This window comes from Dreissena polymorpha, chromosome 6 (genome assembly GCF_020536995.1).
Source record: "Dreissena polymorpha isolate Duluth1 chromosome 6, UMN_Dpol_1.0, whole genome shotgun sequence".
NCBI classification, from domain to species: Eukaryota; Metazoa; Mollusca; class Bivalvia; order Myida; family Dreissenidae; genus Dreissena; species Dreissena polymorpha.
This window is the reverse complement of record NC_068360.1, coordinates 55,922,042-55,939,260: the sequence shown is the minus strand read 5'-3', so window position 1 is coordinate 55,939,260 and position 17,219 is coordinate 55,922,042. Positions and strand designations below refer to the sequence as shown.

The following is a 17,219-nucleotide window of genomic DNA, read 5'->3' as shown; positions in this document are numbered from 1 at the left end:
GAATGTGTTTGTTATTATGAAACCGGTTAACGTCGAATAGACGCGATTTATATGGGTAATGATTTTAGATAGAAACGAATTGAGCAAATTACAAAATTACAAGGCCCGGTCAGACCGACTTACGAATATGCAACGTAGAAAAAACGCACAAAAATGCAGATTTTGATTATCCGGTGATGAAATACCTGCTTTGCCGCTCAAGATTCTCGCAAACGGTGTGTGAAGCGTAGGAAAACACACAATTACCGCACAAGTACCGGTGCTATAACGGGAAAAAACGAACGTTTAACGGAAATGTACCTGATAATTAACGGTCGGCTAACGGATATGACTGTGCGAGAGTAAAGGACTTCTACCGGATTAAAACGGCAGTGAAATGCATTAGTACCGGACAAAACGTTCGCCCAACGTGAGAGAAACGGAAAAGTACCGAACACCAACGTACAACGTACAACGATGAAAAAGTAGGGCACATCCTCAGAATCATGTGGCAAAACTTCAGGTTCTGGCAGGTTAAGGTCTCCGTTCTCAGCTGCTGCCTTCAGGTCGGAATCGTTCCACAACTGTGCATCGGATGCAGCAACACGGCCTCCAATGTCAGCCCAGACGAACTTGTACTCAGAATCCTACAGGGCTAGCAGGACAACGGTTTAAGTACTTTCTTGTAATTAAATACGTAGACCGGATCTTGGTGGACATTTGCAAGCAATATGTTCCGCCATCAATAGCACCAAGAGTATGGGGGATATTCCAGCTGTCTCTGAAGCCGTCCGCTATTCGCGTGCAATCGGCAGCTGTTGGCAACGACATCAACCTCGTCAGCATACTCATCTATGACTGCTCTACAGACCTGACGCGTAAAGATAACAGTATAATAAGCTCGCGTGGATTATAAGTGTATGACACATGTAGTAGATAATCCATGACTTTTAGCGAGTGGATGATAAAGTAAAAATATACTACTTCATAAAATGTTCTTATAACTGTGTGCATTTCAAGATATGCGCACAAGACAGTACTAATTACATTATACAATTTAGAAGGTTAGTGTTTGTAATGCGCGCCCTCATCTATTTGCCTTTTATCCTATACCAATAACTTAACACAATGCAATTCATATAAACTGATGCTAGACGTAGACATTAAAATATATAAAAATATTAAAATGACTAACAGAAGCCTTTTTTAAATTTATTTTAACACTATAGTAAATTAAGCGGTACTTATTTTTAGCACGAGAAGAGAAATAGTGTTGTGGGGTACCCTCCAGCCGAATCGCATATCACGGGTACTTTGAACCAGACACAAGATGCCGCAGCGCAATTGATAGCTTCATCCCTGGTTCAATTGGACGTCTGTAGTTGTTGCGCTGTTTCGTTATCCTTTGGCTCACTCGTGCGAGAATCTCATCAAACATCTCGGTTGGCACTCTCATGAAGTTGACAGATGCGAAATGGATCTCTTGAACAATGCTATACAACTACCGGTACATGTACCGATTGTAATTGGTATATCACGTGTGTTATGTATCTTGAACACGGGTATACAAACTACTGGTGCACGTGGCGCTTGTCATAATATCACGCAGGCGACATGGATCTCTTGAGCATGCGTATGTTCAACTTACGGTACACGTGACGCTTGCCATTAATATCACGCAGGCGACATGGATCTCTTGAGCATTCGATGTGTCAACTAACGGTACACGTGACGCTTGCCCATGAACATCACTCAGGCGACATGGATCTCTTGATAATGCGTATGTCAACTACCCCCTACACATGAAGATTGCCATTAATATCACGCAGGCGACATCGATCTCATTAACATGCGTATGTCAACTAACGGTACACGTGACGCTTTATATTAATATCACGTATGTGACATGGATGTCTTGAACAAGGGTACGCCAACTAAAGATATACGTGACGCTTGATATTACTATCACACAGGCGACATGGATCTCTTGAACATGGTAACACCAACTACCGGTACACGTGACGCTTGATATATCGCGTATGTGATATGGATTTCTTGAACAAGGTACGCCAACTAAAGGTACACGTGGCGCTTGACATTTCTATCACACAGGCGACACCGATCTCTTGAACAAGGCCTATATATGTACCGCTTGTAATTGATATAACAGTGTGTTATGTATCTGAACACGGGTATACAAACTACTGGTACACGTGGCGCTTGTCATTAATATCACGCAGGCGACATGGATTTCTTGGGCATGCGTATGTCAACTAACGGTACACGTGACGCTTGCCATTTAAAGGGATCTTTTCACGCTTTGGTAAATTGACAAAATGAAAAAGTTGTTTCAGATTCGCAAATTTTCGTTTTAGTTATGATATTGTGAGGAGGAAACAGCAATACTGAACCTTTACCATGGTCTAATATAGCCATTATATGCATCTTTTGACGATTTAAAACCTAAAAATTATAAAGCGTTGCAACGCGAAACGATTGAATAATTTGGAGAGTTCTGTTTTTGTCGATAAATTTGGCGAAACTACGAAGATTGCTTATATAAGGTATAAAATACTTTACGAATATGTACTCGGCGGAATAGCTCAGTAGGCTAAAGCGTTTTTACTTCAGGACTCCAGGGGTCACTGGTTCGAAACTGGTCCGGGCAATGTTCTTTTCCTTTTTTAAATTTTATTCTGATTTTTTACTGGAGCTTTTACGATCCAATGTTTACATTTATCGATATAAAGCATTTAATGAATACGTAAAAAAATGCCGAAATCTGTGAAAAGGCCCCTTTAATATCACGCATGCAACATGGATCTCTTGAGCATGCGTATGTCAACTAACGGTACACGTGACGCTTGCCATGAACATCACGCAGGCGACATGGATCTCTTGTGCATGCGTATGTCAACTATCGGTACACTTGACGCTTGTCATGAACATCACGCAGGCGACATGGATCTCTTGAGCATGCGTATGTCAACTAACGGTACACGTGACGCTTGCCATGAACATCACTCAGGCGACATGGATCTCTTGGGCATGCGTATGTCAACCGCCGTTACAAGTGACGCTCGTCATTTATATCAAGTACTAGTACATGTACCGCTTGTAATTGATATCACACGTGCGTTATGTATCTTGAACATGGGTATACAAACTACTGGTACACGTGGCGCTTGTTATGTCACGCATGCGACATGGATCTCTTGAATATGCGTATATAAACCACCGATACACGTGACGCTTGAATGATATCACGCATGCGACATTGTTCACTTGAACATGACTATGCCAACTAAGGTACAATTGTCTCTTGTAATAGATATTACTTGAACATGGGTATGCGAACTATCGATGTACGTGCCGCTTGTACTTGATATGGCACATGAATTTATGTAACATTTGTATGAAACTACCGGTAAATGTACCGCTTGTAATCGTGTCACCAGTTATAACAATGTTTAACCGTATAGTAAATCTCATTGTCATTTTTAAAACCTAGATATGCCCGATACACCAGTCACTCGTGTCAACCTGTTCACTTGAAGGAAAGTTGTAATTTGTATTGATATGGCTCCTTTGAGGTAAGAATAATAACACATTGTATGCATAATAGTTATATTGATCAAAAAGTGAAACAACATGATACCACCATACATCACATTACAAAAACTGTATACAAATACGAATATTTATTTGCAGTCAGGCCACAGGGCCATAATACATAGTTTAATTTCATAATTATATAAAATAACCTGAATAGTTAAAGAAAACAAAGTCATATGATGCAACACGCATGCACTTTCGTAGAACAAATGCTGCTATACATTATAATACCACCAAAACAAGGATTACTTTATAATTAACTACCTATAACATGTAAGCATGCAAAATAGTAACATACTTATAAAGTAACCTAAGAATCAGTATTTTTTATCAGATATAAATAAACAATGCAATACAAGCATGCAGAATTAAAATGACAGCTAATTTGCATGATAATTACGTAGTTGTTATATATTAGCATGCACATACACACATTTTGCAATCAAAAATATGTGCTTGTCATTTTCATCGGCCATTAACATATTGAACAAACCAAAGTTTCCATTTCATTCAAACACAGCGGAATAAACAAATCATATCTGTGTTATATAATGGGCACTGCATAAACACAGGGTACTCATCTTCTACATTATAAACATGTCGCATAAGACAAAATTTACAGTATCTATGATCACGTATATAACATACAACAAGAATATCAGTGAAACTGATGGATGCTCCCCGATGATGTCAATCTATGTGTTAATAACCACCTTAAAAAATTCTATTATTAGCCTCGGTGACATTGACCCCAGTGACCTCAAACCTCATCAAAAGGAAGAGGTCATGCAAGGTACCTACGTGCCAAATATGAAAGAGATCGTTAAAGTATTAACGAGAAACTGTGACAAAAGTGTGACGGAAAAATCTATTATTAGCCTTGGTGACCTTGACCCCAGTGACCTCATCAAAAGGTTAAGGTCCATGCAAGGTACCTACATGCCTAATATGAAAGAGATCGGTAAAGAATTGAAGGTGCTATGGGAAACTAGTGAGGAAGGACAAACTGGAAACTATATGCTCCGGCGAAATTGTATTTCGGGAGCATAACAATTAGGAAAAATATGAAAAATAACGAATTTCAAGAATAAATGCTACAACAGAATCAGGAACACTGATAATAAAATGGCTTTTGTAAGGTGCATGAAGACAGCGAAATGAATACTGCAAATCATACAAGTCACAGAACATATAATTGACAATTTTTCATAAATGATTCAGCTATAAAGGTGCCATGATGACACTATATCGCTCATCTGACTGTTGTTCTTGTCTATAAACTTGAACTCTCTTCCTGGCCATTTAAAAGAAGTGTTCACTATGAGCAAATAAGGACAAATTTGCCTGTGAGTTGGGTATAGCATATTTTGAAATTCACGAAGGAGGTCAACCAGACGATGTTTTATGCCAAATATATAAGCTTTCCTTTTGGTTGCCATTGCAACCAGATTTATGCATGGAATGCATTTCATTTAACAACTTTGAAAGAGGTTCATGAAAGAAAACTCGTGCCATGTTTCATTAAGATTGGCACAGAGGTTAGATGTTGTTTAAGTAAAAAATGTTGACCCATGACGGACCAAGACCATTCACAATAGCTCACCCTGAGCACTTTATGCTCAGTTGAGATATAAACACAAAACAATTATTGCATAATAATACATAGTATGTGTTTACTCGCTCAGTCTTTAAATAGAAAAAAGCATCAAAAGATGCAATAGTAAGTATTCAAAGTTCAGATGAACTTAAAATTATAGATCATTTAAGTATCACATTAAACTAACCCAGCTAAAGCAATTCTTATCTTTTTTCATATGATAACTTTTTCTTCTTATTCCATTCATTTAAAAAGAATTGTAGGTAAAAGCAAAAGTGTGACTGTGACATCTGACGGGCCAACCTTTTAATGCACTGTATAAAGCTGTTGAATTGTTCACATATTTCAGATTTTACAGATTCAAAGCCTTGAAGTCTGCTAGCTGTAAAAGCACTAGAACATTTGTGGGAGTAGCCATGGAAAATGTCATGAAAAAAAAGTTCATTTTTATAGTATCTACTTTCTCTGTTTAGGCAATATTCTTGTAAATTACATGCAAAGTCATAAAACACGTCTTGTGGAGGGGTTTCTAAATAGCTATAGAGTGATAATGCGGGATCTTTTCTTCCTTCTGCCCCAGTCATGTGGAAACCATAGCAATGTCCATGGTCTGCACAGAACCAAAGAAATAATGTTGATGTTCCTCGAGCAGAAGTTTCAACTTTAGAATAATCTATTTTCATGTTTGAAGCCCAACTGAACCAAAAATTAAAAAAAACTGTTTGATCCATAAACCTAGCCTTATTGTGGCGAGTTTTATACATCTCATTTTTAAACTGGCAGTAAGAGGAAAAAGTGCAACTAGAATTCATAACCATAGATACAAATTCCCACCCTATTTCATCTCCTGCTGCTGTATCCCTACTTAATACATGTAAACAATCTAAGTCCCCTTCATCCCAAAGAATTCTGCATGGCTTACTAATTGAATTATAGCATTCACGTATATGAATGTCACATTTTACAGGTGCAAAATTTGTGTAAATATTTAATGTCCTTTGTCTTTCGTGTATGGTCAGTCCATTTTCACTGTAATTATCGTCATCTTCTCGCTTGAGCCAACCGCTTCCACAGGGACCGGTATTGTCTGGAATATCTGGAAATAATACAGGTCCTTTTAGGCAGCCATCTGAACATCGAACAAGGTTAGAATCATTCCACTGATCACGTTTTATGATATTTTTCCTTAACTCATTATTGTCTTTAAGTCTGGGAGAATGTTTACTTCTACACTTAAAATTCCAAAGTCCAGATTCCTCATTGAAGTTATTGTATGCAGCAGTACTTAATGTAACCGAAACAGGCATTTCATCATCAATATTGTCATCAAATAACTGCTGTTCTTCATCATCATTGTTATCAATATTTGTATGAATTAAATCTTCCCACATGTGAGTATATGATTTAAATAAGTTTAAGTGCCTACAAACCTTCGAATTTAGTAAAGTACTTATATTTCTCTTATAACCAACCAGACAGGCCAAAAACAATATATTCCGATCATTTGATCTTGGGGCATACAAATAGAAAATGGTCAATATATAAGATAATAATTTCAAACTAGCACCTTCCTCAAATTACCCTAACCACACATATAATATATATATATATATATATATATATATATATATATATATATATATATATATATATATATATATATATATATATATATATATATATTTATTTATTTATAGAACATTAACAAGGTTAAAATTCCTCTGATTAAGGAACTTGCCCACTAATATTGTTTATTATAAGGCAGGAATATCTCACCGGTCCAGGGTTAAGTTCAACGTCATTTGAAAGAATAAGAAGAAGCTGTGAAGTGTCTACATCTTGTTGGGGCGTCTCGTCAGTGTCTCGTTGGAAAAAGAAGTGGGATGGCACATTGACTTTATCTTCATTTGCGGCGTTGTCATCTTGTTGGGGCGTCTCTTCAGTGTCTCGGTGGCAATGGATGTTGGATGGCACGTTGATTTCATCTTCCTATAATAGAATAACCCTTCCTTTAATACAATACTTACTAGACAAACAAGACTATTGCCAAGCAATGTATGTCCCCTACAGGTTCCACCATTATCAGAGTTTTTTGGATTTTTTTTTCATTATATATATTTACAAATTACTACCGGTTATATAATTTGAAAAGCGTATACCTTTGAAGATGATTTGAAATAATGTGAATACATCCCTTTCATTAAATTCATTCTTTTTAATGAAAACATAAAATTTGTTTATAGCATTGTGCCATGCTATCAGATCAATTGGCATGCTACAAATATATTGTCATATAAACAGGGCAATCATTGTCTTTCATGCTTGAACCAATTACTATATTATGATACATACAAATAGGACACAGATGAATCAAACACACATTCTGCTGATTTATATTAAAATCAAAGTAATGAAAATACCTATGAAAGAAATATTTATGTAAATTGTCAAGATGGAAAGTGTTAAAAAGTATGGAGCATATCGTCATAAAATTAGTACCAAGCATAAGCCATTCAACTTGTATGCAGGCAGGAAAACAGCCACATCTTCAGTAATGTCAAGGTAAACAAATCCACTGCAGCATGACCTTTAATGCATGACGAAAAAACAGGATCATTAATGCAGTGTCTGTGAATGCATAATCATGTAAAATTAATATTCATTCAGGCTAAAAATTGCCATCCAGTAAAAAAGGGAAACTATGTCTGAACTATATTTTTGTTGTCCCGGACAATATTGGACGACCACTAATTCCAATGACCGTCAATATAAAACTAACAAAACGATTAAACCTATTTGACATGAAACTAACAAGAGAGTTACTGCAGTAATAGCATTCATGCAGCAAGTTTTAATATAAAACAAGAGCACCGCATAACGGGTGCCATGCTCGGCTGCAAAAGCTTGTCAGAGTGATCTTGATCTTTGACCTAGTGACCCAAAATGGGTGTGGTGTGTAGAACTCATCAAGGTGCATATACATATGAAGTTTCAAAGTTGAAGGTGGAAGCACTTTGATTTTAGAGCCAATGATAAGGTTTTAGCACGACGCCGGTGGACGACGAGCAGGCTATGACAATACCTCGGGTTTTCTCCGAAAACAGCCTCTCTAATAAATATTGTTGGGGTGTCTAAAAATAAAGCAACAATGAGTGCCTTATGTTGGCATATGTTTATGTTGTATGTAATTCCATTAAGAAAGGTGATTTTTATGAAACTACTTAAGAATGCATTACATTTATGTATATATAGGTAAACAACAGCTGTCACCATAGGATGACTTATGCCCCCTATAAACGCTTGATAGAAGTTATGAGCTTTTTTCGAAACTTAAACACAGATTTCGAAACCTAAACGCAGACCCTAAGTTCAAGGTCAAGGTCACAGGGGTCAAAATTTGTGTGCGCATGGAAAGGCTTTGTCAATATACACATGCATGCCAAATATGAAGTTGCTATCTGAAGCGACATAGAAGTTATGAGCATTTTTCGAAACCTAAACGTAAAGTGTGACAGACAGACTATATGCCCTCCTTCGGCGGCATAAAAAGATGTGCCAGAAATTAATGACTTCAAGGATATAATACATGTAAATGTTAACAAATAGATTTTTTTCAACGAAAGCAAAAACAACAAAACAAAATGCACCAAACAAGCTTCCTATTCCTTGATAACATGTATAAATCTGCATTTATTTACTGTGCTTTCCCTATCGGTATTTTATGGCTATTTATTTCACACATATTTCACTACCAGTAACATGATGATGAATAAAAACAAGAGCACCGCATAGCAGGTGCCAACGCTCGGCTGCAGGTGCAGTTTCTTTTTTTTAAGAGTTCACAGTGATCTTGACCTTTGACCTAGTGACACAAAAAAGGGTGTGGCATGTATAACTCATCAAGGTGCAGCTACATATAAAGTTTCAAAGTTATAGGATGAAGCACATTAAACATTGTGGCATTTCTTTGTTAACTGAAACAATTAACACATGCATGTACATGCAAACAAAAATTTCAACAATAACAAATGCACCAATCAAGCTTTATATACCTTGTGTGGCATTTCTTTGCCAACTGAAACAATTTACACATGCATGTACAGGCATGGCATAAGTGCAAAACCTCATCCACCAAAGTTGACTATTTTGAAAAATAACAACAATTATATAATAATATGCAGAAGACAACAGAAAGGAAAGATGTCCTCAAAATAATAACACTAATATGGTCTTTTACTTATATTTTACTTTCAAAATAGGTTTGGTTGTGGTTTTTTTTTCAACAAAAAAAAAACTTGTTTTAAGAATTAGTAGGACATTTCCACAATGAAACAGTGAGGGTTATCTGAAATTAACAGTATTTTTTACCTTCTTTCCATATCTTTTGACATTTCTGGTTGCAGACCTCTTAGCTCTGGCTGTGACAACCTGAGAATGAATTGTGTGTGTGAAAATATGGAAAACAAAATTATATAAACTAACTAGTTTATTTTTTATACAATTACAGAATGTTATGTTCTGATATAACTGAATGGTTATGACATCAACTCTATGGTCTGGCTTTCACACAAAGACATCTGTTGAACTTTTCATGTTTACCACTTAATGACAAACAATGCTCTTTGATGATTAAAGGCATTGCTTTAAAAGTATAGGACCTGCAGTCCAACTATTGCCTTACAGCTACCAATAATGAAGGGCATTATGGTGCTGATCAGAGGCAAAAAGGCGAGGCTAAAAAAGAGACATGACAGGGTGCCCAGCTTTACGGCTCTAGACATAACATTAATTTATAGGCTGTAACAAGCCATATGAGCAATCAATACTGGATTGCAATCACTTTATAAATGTTCATTAAGAATGATGAAATATCTGTACGATTAAATGCATAGAAAAGTTACCGTTATTTTATGTGTCTGAGGCTTAATGTCCCTGGGAACTGGTACTTCACTTGCATCCACCTTGTCTTGAATCTCTGGTTGAGCTCCCTACAATTTATTTAACCATAATACAGGTATTATACTTTTTTTAAACGGCTTATTTTAATCAAAAATATAAACATTACAGCAAAATCAAATTGTTATGAATATTTGTAGGTGGAAGCGCTTTGATTTTAGAGTCAATGTTAAGGTTTTAGCCTGACGCAGAATTGCAGTTTTGTGCATAAATCACATTTGCTTATGGCTCATAAATGCAGTCCACTTTGTTGTAGCACTAAACTCACAGTCTGCACAATATCCGAAAAGAGTGCTATGGTGCTGTCATGCTCCTGAACCGGTACTTCCGTGGCTGAGAGAGCTGGCCATTCTGTAGGATCTTGAACAGCAGCCTCCACACACAGCTGGTTTGGCAGGTCGTCATGTTTGGATGCTAAACACCTCCTAGCCCCTTCAGCACTCAGATGTAGTCCATCATGGGACAAGTACAGGGACTTCTTAAAATTAAATTTTGATTATTGATAGTTACCGTACTAATTTGTTTTAAACATAACTAAGATATTAAAGCAGCAAATTAAATGAACTGGTTTCCCTCAACGAATGAAAAAATATTTTAGTTTCAATCAATTAGAGTGTACAACTCTGAACTGACCAAAATGATCATCCTGACAAAACTTATACAAGAACTTCTAAAAAAATGATAATACATTTCATTAACTTCCATATTACAGCACAGGCAGATATCTTTAATTATGGGGCTTTACTTCTAGAGCTGAAACCAACAAAACGTGCAAGTGTACCACCACAAAGTAATACATCTATTTTAAAATTCATGATATTTCATGTAAAAGTTATTAAGAAACCAGTAATTGCAACAAAACTGCTCAATGAGTCAATTTTCACCAATTAAGGAGGCATATCTCTTGACCAAAGAAGGATGTCTGAACAGAATTTGGGATTGGTCCACCGCAGTATAATGATGCATATATTTATTTTAAGTTTCATGATGATGAAATTCCATGCAACAGTTGCTGAGAAACTTCCTATTTCACTCTAGATCTTTCCCTATACCTGTTTAGTTGCTGCATAGTCCATGTATCTCACAGAAGGCACATGGTGACTCAGTTCCCACAGCATGCTGTTTGCGCTCCTTATCCACTGGCAGTAGTTCCTCAACTGTGCCCCTGAGAGTGGCCATCGGGGAAACATTCTCACATCAAAATCACGTGGAAGAATCACGCAAAGCACCACGTGTATTTCAGTGCACACACTGAATACAACATCAAGGATCTCAGTCACACAACTAAAAATAACAAGCAAATTCATTGAATTGATATACCCTGCCAATATGCTTCTGGACAAAAAAGTGTTATATTTGACACTAAAGAAGCATTTTTTAAGAAACAAAGGGCCATAACTCTGCTATTAACAGATGGTGTACGATGCCATTTGGCCTGCAGCATCCTCTTATCCATATATATACTCATACCAAGTTTCAATGAAATCCGCCAAAGCACTTCCAAGATATGGCTCTGGACACAAAAGTGCTGGACGGACAGATGGAAAGACAGACGGACAGACAACCCCAAAACAATATCCATCCTCCTATGGCAAGGGATAATAAGGTAATGGTATTAGTTGCTCATTGTATTATCTTCCCATCACAAACAATTATTAAATAGAGATGTGTTCGTCAGAAACACAATGCCCCATATTGCGCCGCTTTGTATTTATTTTTTTACCTTTGACCTTGAAGGATGACCTTGAACCTCCACCACTCAAAATGTGCAGCTTCATGAGATACACGTGCACACCAAATATCAAGTTGCTATCTTCAATATTGAAAAAGTTATGGCCAATGTTAAAGTTTTCAGACGGACAGACGCCATATATTTGACATTTGACCTTGAAGGATGACCTTTCACCAATTAAAAATGTTCAGCTCCATGAGGTACACACGCATGCCAAATATCAAGTTTCTATCTTTAATAATGCAAAAGTTATGGCCAACGTTGAAGTTTTTTTTCCCGACGGACGGACAGACTGACACACATACTGACTGACGGACAGTTCAACTTCTATGTGCAACCCTACCGGGGGCATAACAAGTTACAAACAACTACAAAAATATTTGAGAAACTAACTTATTTTATTTCATTAAAATGCCAATCCAAAAAATCTAATAAGAAAGTGATACTAAGTTGATCAAGCTCATTTTTATTCATGCTGCTAAGCTGTTCAGTGGCGGATCCAGGGTTTCTAGTTAGGGGGTTGGTGTGGACATTCAATAACACAGGCCAATGTAAAAGCATAATGGTGTAGTGGATGTGGTGTCCGCCTAGTGATAGGGAGTTAGGAGGTTCTCATTATCTTCTCCATAAACACCAAGTTCTGGTTCTTCCCAGGAACAGACTCGAGTGTCTCAATAAGCATAGTGCGTTCCCTGCAATAAAGCTAAGGTAAAAAGGTTAAATAAAAACTAAAACTGAAAAATTACTGTTCAACATACCGGTAGAAATTGCTATCCTTGCAGCAAACATCGTTAGAGCCAAGATGCAGGTACAATATGTCGTAACAACCTGACATCAGCTCTTGATGCAGCAGCTTTCTAAAGCCCTTCCGGTCAGACACATACTTTGCACCTGCATAGTAAAATAAGATCTTCCATTTGGAATTGGTTTTCATTTGCAATAATTTTTCTTGAGTTGTCATTTGTTATTGAATATTATGAAAAATAGTCATCATTGCTATGTTCGAGACAAGCAAGCTTATCTTTGTTAATATTTATCTCACTTGTTCTATGTTGCGTCAAATTTCTGGATTTGCAATCTTTTTCCCCATTTTGGTTACAGCAGAAAGGGTATTTGGCTTGATTCCATAATACATGTTTTATCAGTGTAATAATATACATGACGTGTACATGTAAATACCATGAAACTGTTAGGGTAAAATATCTTTTTGGGTATTGAAGCAATATTCAGTGGAGTTTTAAGCATTTCTTTAAAAACAAGAGATGCGTTTGTTGGAAACACAATGCCCCCTATTGCACCGCTTTGAAGCCATGTACATGTATTCAAACTTTGACCTTGAAGGATGACCTTGACCTTTCACCACTCAAAAATGTGCAGCTCCATGAGATACACATGCATGCCAAATATCTAGTTGCTATCTTCAATATTACAAATTTTGACCTTTGACCTTGAAGGATGACCTTGACCTTTCATCACTCAAAATGTGCAGCTCCATGAGATATACATGCATGCCAAATATCAAGTTGCTATCTTCAATATTTAAAAAGTTATGGCCAATGTTAAAATTTTCAGACGGACGGAATATTTGACATTTGACCTTGAAGAATGACCTTGATTTTCACCTTTTACCACTCAAAATATTCAGCTCCAAGAGATACACATGCATAAAAAAAAAATCAAGTTGCTATCTTCAATATTTAAAAAGTTATGGCCAATGTTAAAGTTTTCGGACGGACGGAATATTTGACATTTGACCTTGAAGAATAACCTTGACCTTCACCTTTCATCACTCAAAATGTTCAGCTCCAGGAGATACCCATGCATGCCAAATATCAAGTTGCTATCATCAATAGTGAACAAGTTATGGCCAATGTTAAAGTTTTCGGATGGACGGACAGACGCCATATATTAGACATTTGACCTTCACCTTTCACCACTCAAAATGTTCAGCCTCAGGAGATACACATACATGCCAAATATCAAATTGCTATCGTCAATAGTGAAAAAGTTATGACCAATGTTAGTTTTCGGACGGATGGACATATGCCATATATTAGACCTTTGACCTTGAAGGATGACCTTGACCTTCACCTTTCACCACTCAAAATGTGCAGCTCAATGAGATGCACATGCATGCCAAATATAACGGTGCTATGTTAAATATTGAAAAAGTTATGACCATTAAAGTGTTCGGACGGACGGACAGACTGACAGTTCAACTGCTATATGCCACCCTACCGGGGGCATAAAAACAATTATTTGGTACACAAAGCTTCAAATAATTATTAAAATTAGCAACCTTTTTTCCAAAGGCAGCAACAAACACTGCAGGGCTAGATTGAACTTTACCGGTACGCAGTTGTTTACAACCATCGACAAAGCGGGGGTTTGGGGGCAGTAGCCCCCGATACTAAAGAAATATATAGGATAATAAGGTGTTGCGTAAGTTGTTATGTGTTAGGTGTTAAGGGTTAGAGTACGCTGTTTGATGTTAAGTGTTGCGTACCGGTAAAGTTCAATCGTCCCCACTGCAGTATAAGACAGTAGCTAAAATAATTATGCCAACGCAAAAATCATCAAAAGATTATGGCGGCAATTTATATAGACTATTTAAGACAGTAAAAGGGGTAATATAAAGCAGCATGCCACAGAAACATGTTGGGTCTCACACTCAACTATAAACAGTTAAAAATTATTCACCAGATACGGGCAGAAAGTCAATCCTTACATTTGGAGGACATGCAGACTTCAAACGATGGACATTGGAATCCCCGGCAATAAGAACACGAACATCGCTGCTGCACCAGACATGTTCTTCACCTGAAACAGAATAAACGGCTCTAGGAGAAGTGCCCCCCGGAGAACTGCCCCCGCCCCCAAAGATTTTTCACTGGGCGGAGAACTGCCCCCTCACTCTTTTTTTATAGGGCGGAGAACTGCCCCCCTGCTGATTAATAAGGGGCGGAGAACTGCCCCCCTGTCAGAATTGATGACCCGGAGAAGTGCCCCCAAATTAAAGAAATTTCGCGGCTATATATAAAACGAGTATTATAATGACAATAACGCCAGTAACTTTCTTGCTATTATGTCTGGAAATTGAGTGAAATTTCAAAAGTAATATAAAGTTGTACAAGTATTAAAGTTATAAAACGGCAAAAAAATACCTGCCTCGGCATGGACGTCGCCATCTTGATAATCACGTGATTTTCGTCTATGTTAACAAAGAAAAACAAATCACTTTTTGCTAATAAAAAGTTTTCGCGGCTGAATTATTTGATATTTTCCCCGTAATCAAAACAAACAATTAGCATGCAATTTAATCCATCCGTATGCAAGCTGAAAACAATAATTTATTTGTTTGTTTTCGCCAATTACGGATTTGGACGGTTCAATATAATAAACCCGTATGCCGCTTTATTCAAAGCTAACAAGTTCTTAACAATTAAGGTCGGTCCGGTCTACCAATTAAAAGATCGCGGTGCTTATCGTTAACGGTAACAAGTTCTCTGCCTGCCTAATTAGCTGCTAATTAAAGCAACTGTTACCGATTTTGTTTGTTTGGCATGTCGACATGATCTGCTCAAAATGCTAACTGTTGCAGATTGTATGTATGTATGAATGTATGTTTTGAACGTTTATGTAAGCATGTATATATTTTTTAATGTATGTCTGAATGTATGTATGTATGATTGTAACTGTGAATGTATGTATGCATGTAATGTGTGTATTTATGTATGTTATTTTGTATTTCACATGAATTAACTAAACAACATAAATAAATTGATTATTAATTCGACTTCACTTTACTTTTTTCTTCAAGTCAGCTAAATTATTGCCTTTGCTTTGCCTATTAATTTACTTTTTTATACGTTTAGTTACGTTTTTTTTTTCCATGGGTCAATACTATCTTTATAATGTAAATTAATTCCGATGTAACTTTTCCTCCATAAGTACTGAGTTGCACGTCTATATATAGTTGCGACACATGGCCAGTATTAACATGCACGCGTTTCCTGTGTGGATCTCGACTATGTTTCGCGCTCTTATTAAAACACGACTTTTACATGGCATTCATGTATAGTGAGTGGTGAAGATGCGTACCAAGGGCCTTAAACAGTATTATCACATGCCTCTAGACAATTTGTGTTATTCAGTTCGATAAATGGCAATATACTTGTACTTAAATTAATTTGTTACCGGATAAAATGTGTACGCCAATAACGTAAAATTACCCGTAAGTATTGTTTTCACTACGTAACTAATAACTAATATGACACCGGGGGGGGGGGGGGGGGGGGCAGTTCTCCGCCCCTACAGATTTGATGGGGGGGGGCAGATATCCGCCTACTAAATTCTGACAGGGGGGGGCAGTTCTCCGCCCCTACCGATTTGCTGGGGGGGGGGGGCACCTCTCCGCCACCTTTAAAATAAGGGGGCAGTTCTCCGGATTCCAGAATAAACAAAAGGCTTCCCGAATCAAATCAAATCAAAATTTATTTATTGTCGGTATGAGGATAACAAAGGACATCGTTCCACGAACCCTGGGGAAGTTTAAAAACTCAAAATACAACACGACAACAAACAAACGCCCGAATTCAAATACAATCCGAACCTGGATTTTCCAAACAAGTTTAACAACGTCAGTTTTTAAATAGGTAACGTCGCGAAATCAAATTACAAATTCTAAACGAGCACTTTCAAACGATTAAATGTCACGCAACGCGGTTCTCTTAAACTGCAACGTAGTCTCTGGTCAACAACAGCTGTTTTATAGTATGTAAGCTTTGGTCAGTATAAAATACTGACGAGAATAAAATTCTCTGGACTCTCTAAAAACCCTTGTTAAACAAGTTCAAAACAGAAAGGGAGATCACCACCACTTACTATAGCCTATCCTCTCCCCTGATTCAAGATCAGTGTTCTGATTGGCCAAAATGATTTGGGCGACCGTGGACCAACAGGCCTCTGACGTAATAAAGTAACGGACAGAGAAATAACTTTGATATATATATATCAACGTTGTATCGAAGGGACGATTTAAAAACGATAAAATCACTCAATAGACTTTTATATCACCACGATGAATCAGCGTCATATACTATTCGTTAGTAAATATAAACTGCGTTCAACTTGTACATTAATCGTGGAACACAGCGATATTCTCTTTTTACACTGCGTTTGATTGAAATCAGTAAACTTAGGCATTTTTCTTTCGGAAATTTCTTTTGAAAGATCGGAGGATAAATATATATGAGCCGTTCACTGTGAAAAAGGGGTTTAATGCATGTACATTAATCTCGTCCCAAATTAGCGTGTGCAGTCCGCACAGGCTAATCAGGG

At 37.1% G+C, this 17,219-nt stretch overlaps 1 protein-coding gene across 1 annotated transcript; it reads right to left on the bottom strand.

Moving 5' to 3' along the window:
• Positions 1-3,589: 3,589 nt before the first annotated feature.
• On the bottom strand, positions 3,590-16,843 carry LOC127835327 (uncharacterized). The gene is made up of 11 exons (XM_052361695.1): positions 16,764-16,843; positions 14,580-14,699; positions 12,638-12,770; positions 11,200-11,431; positions 10,416-10,625; positions 10,093-10,179; positions 9,560-9,619; positions 9,244-9,266; positions 7,691-7,778; positions 6,968-7,180; positions 3,590-6,287 (listed from the first exon to the last, which is right to left on the bottom strand). Exons 3-11 carry the CDS (start codon positions 12,712-12,714, stop codon positions 6,207-6,209), a joined length of 1,071 nt encoding a protein of 356 aa, XP_052217655.1. The 5' UTR covers positions 12,715-12,770; positions 14,580-14,699; positions 16,764-16,843; the 3' UTR covers positions 3,590-6,206.
• Positions 16,844-17,219: the final 376 nt, after the last annotated feature.

What these genes read in the sequence shown, in the direction of transcription:
- LOC127835327 (XM_052361695.1), bottom strand. Translation starts at nt 12,714, where the DNA reads ATGTCAGGTTGTTACGACATATTGTACCTGCATCTTGGCTCTAACGAT. An exon ending in ACTATGCAGCAACTAAACAG is followed by an intron (nt 10,626 to 11,199) that starts GTATAGGGAAAG and finishes TTTAATTTTAAG; the next exon opens with AAGTCCCTGTACTTGTCCCA. An exon ending in TTTCGGATATTGTGCAGACT is followed by an intron (nt 10,180 to 10,415) that starts GTGAGTTTAGTG and finishes AATAAATTGTAG; the next exon opens with GGAGCTCAACCAGAGATTCA.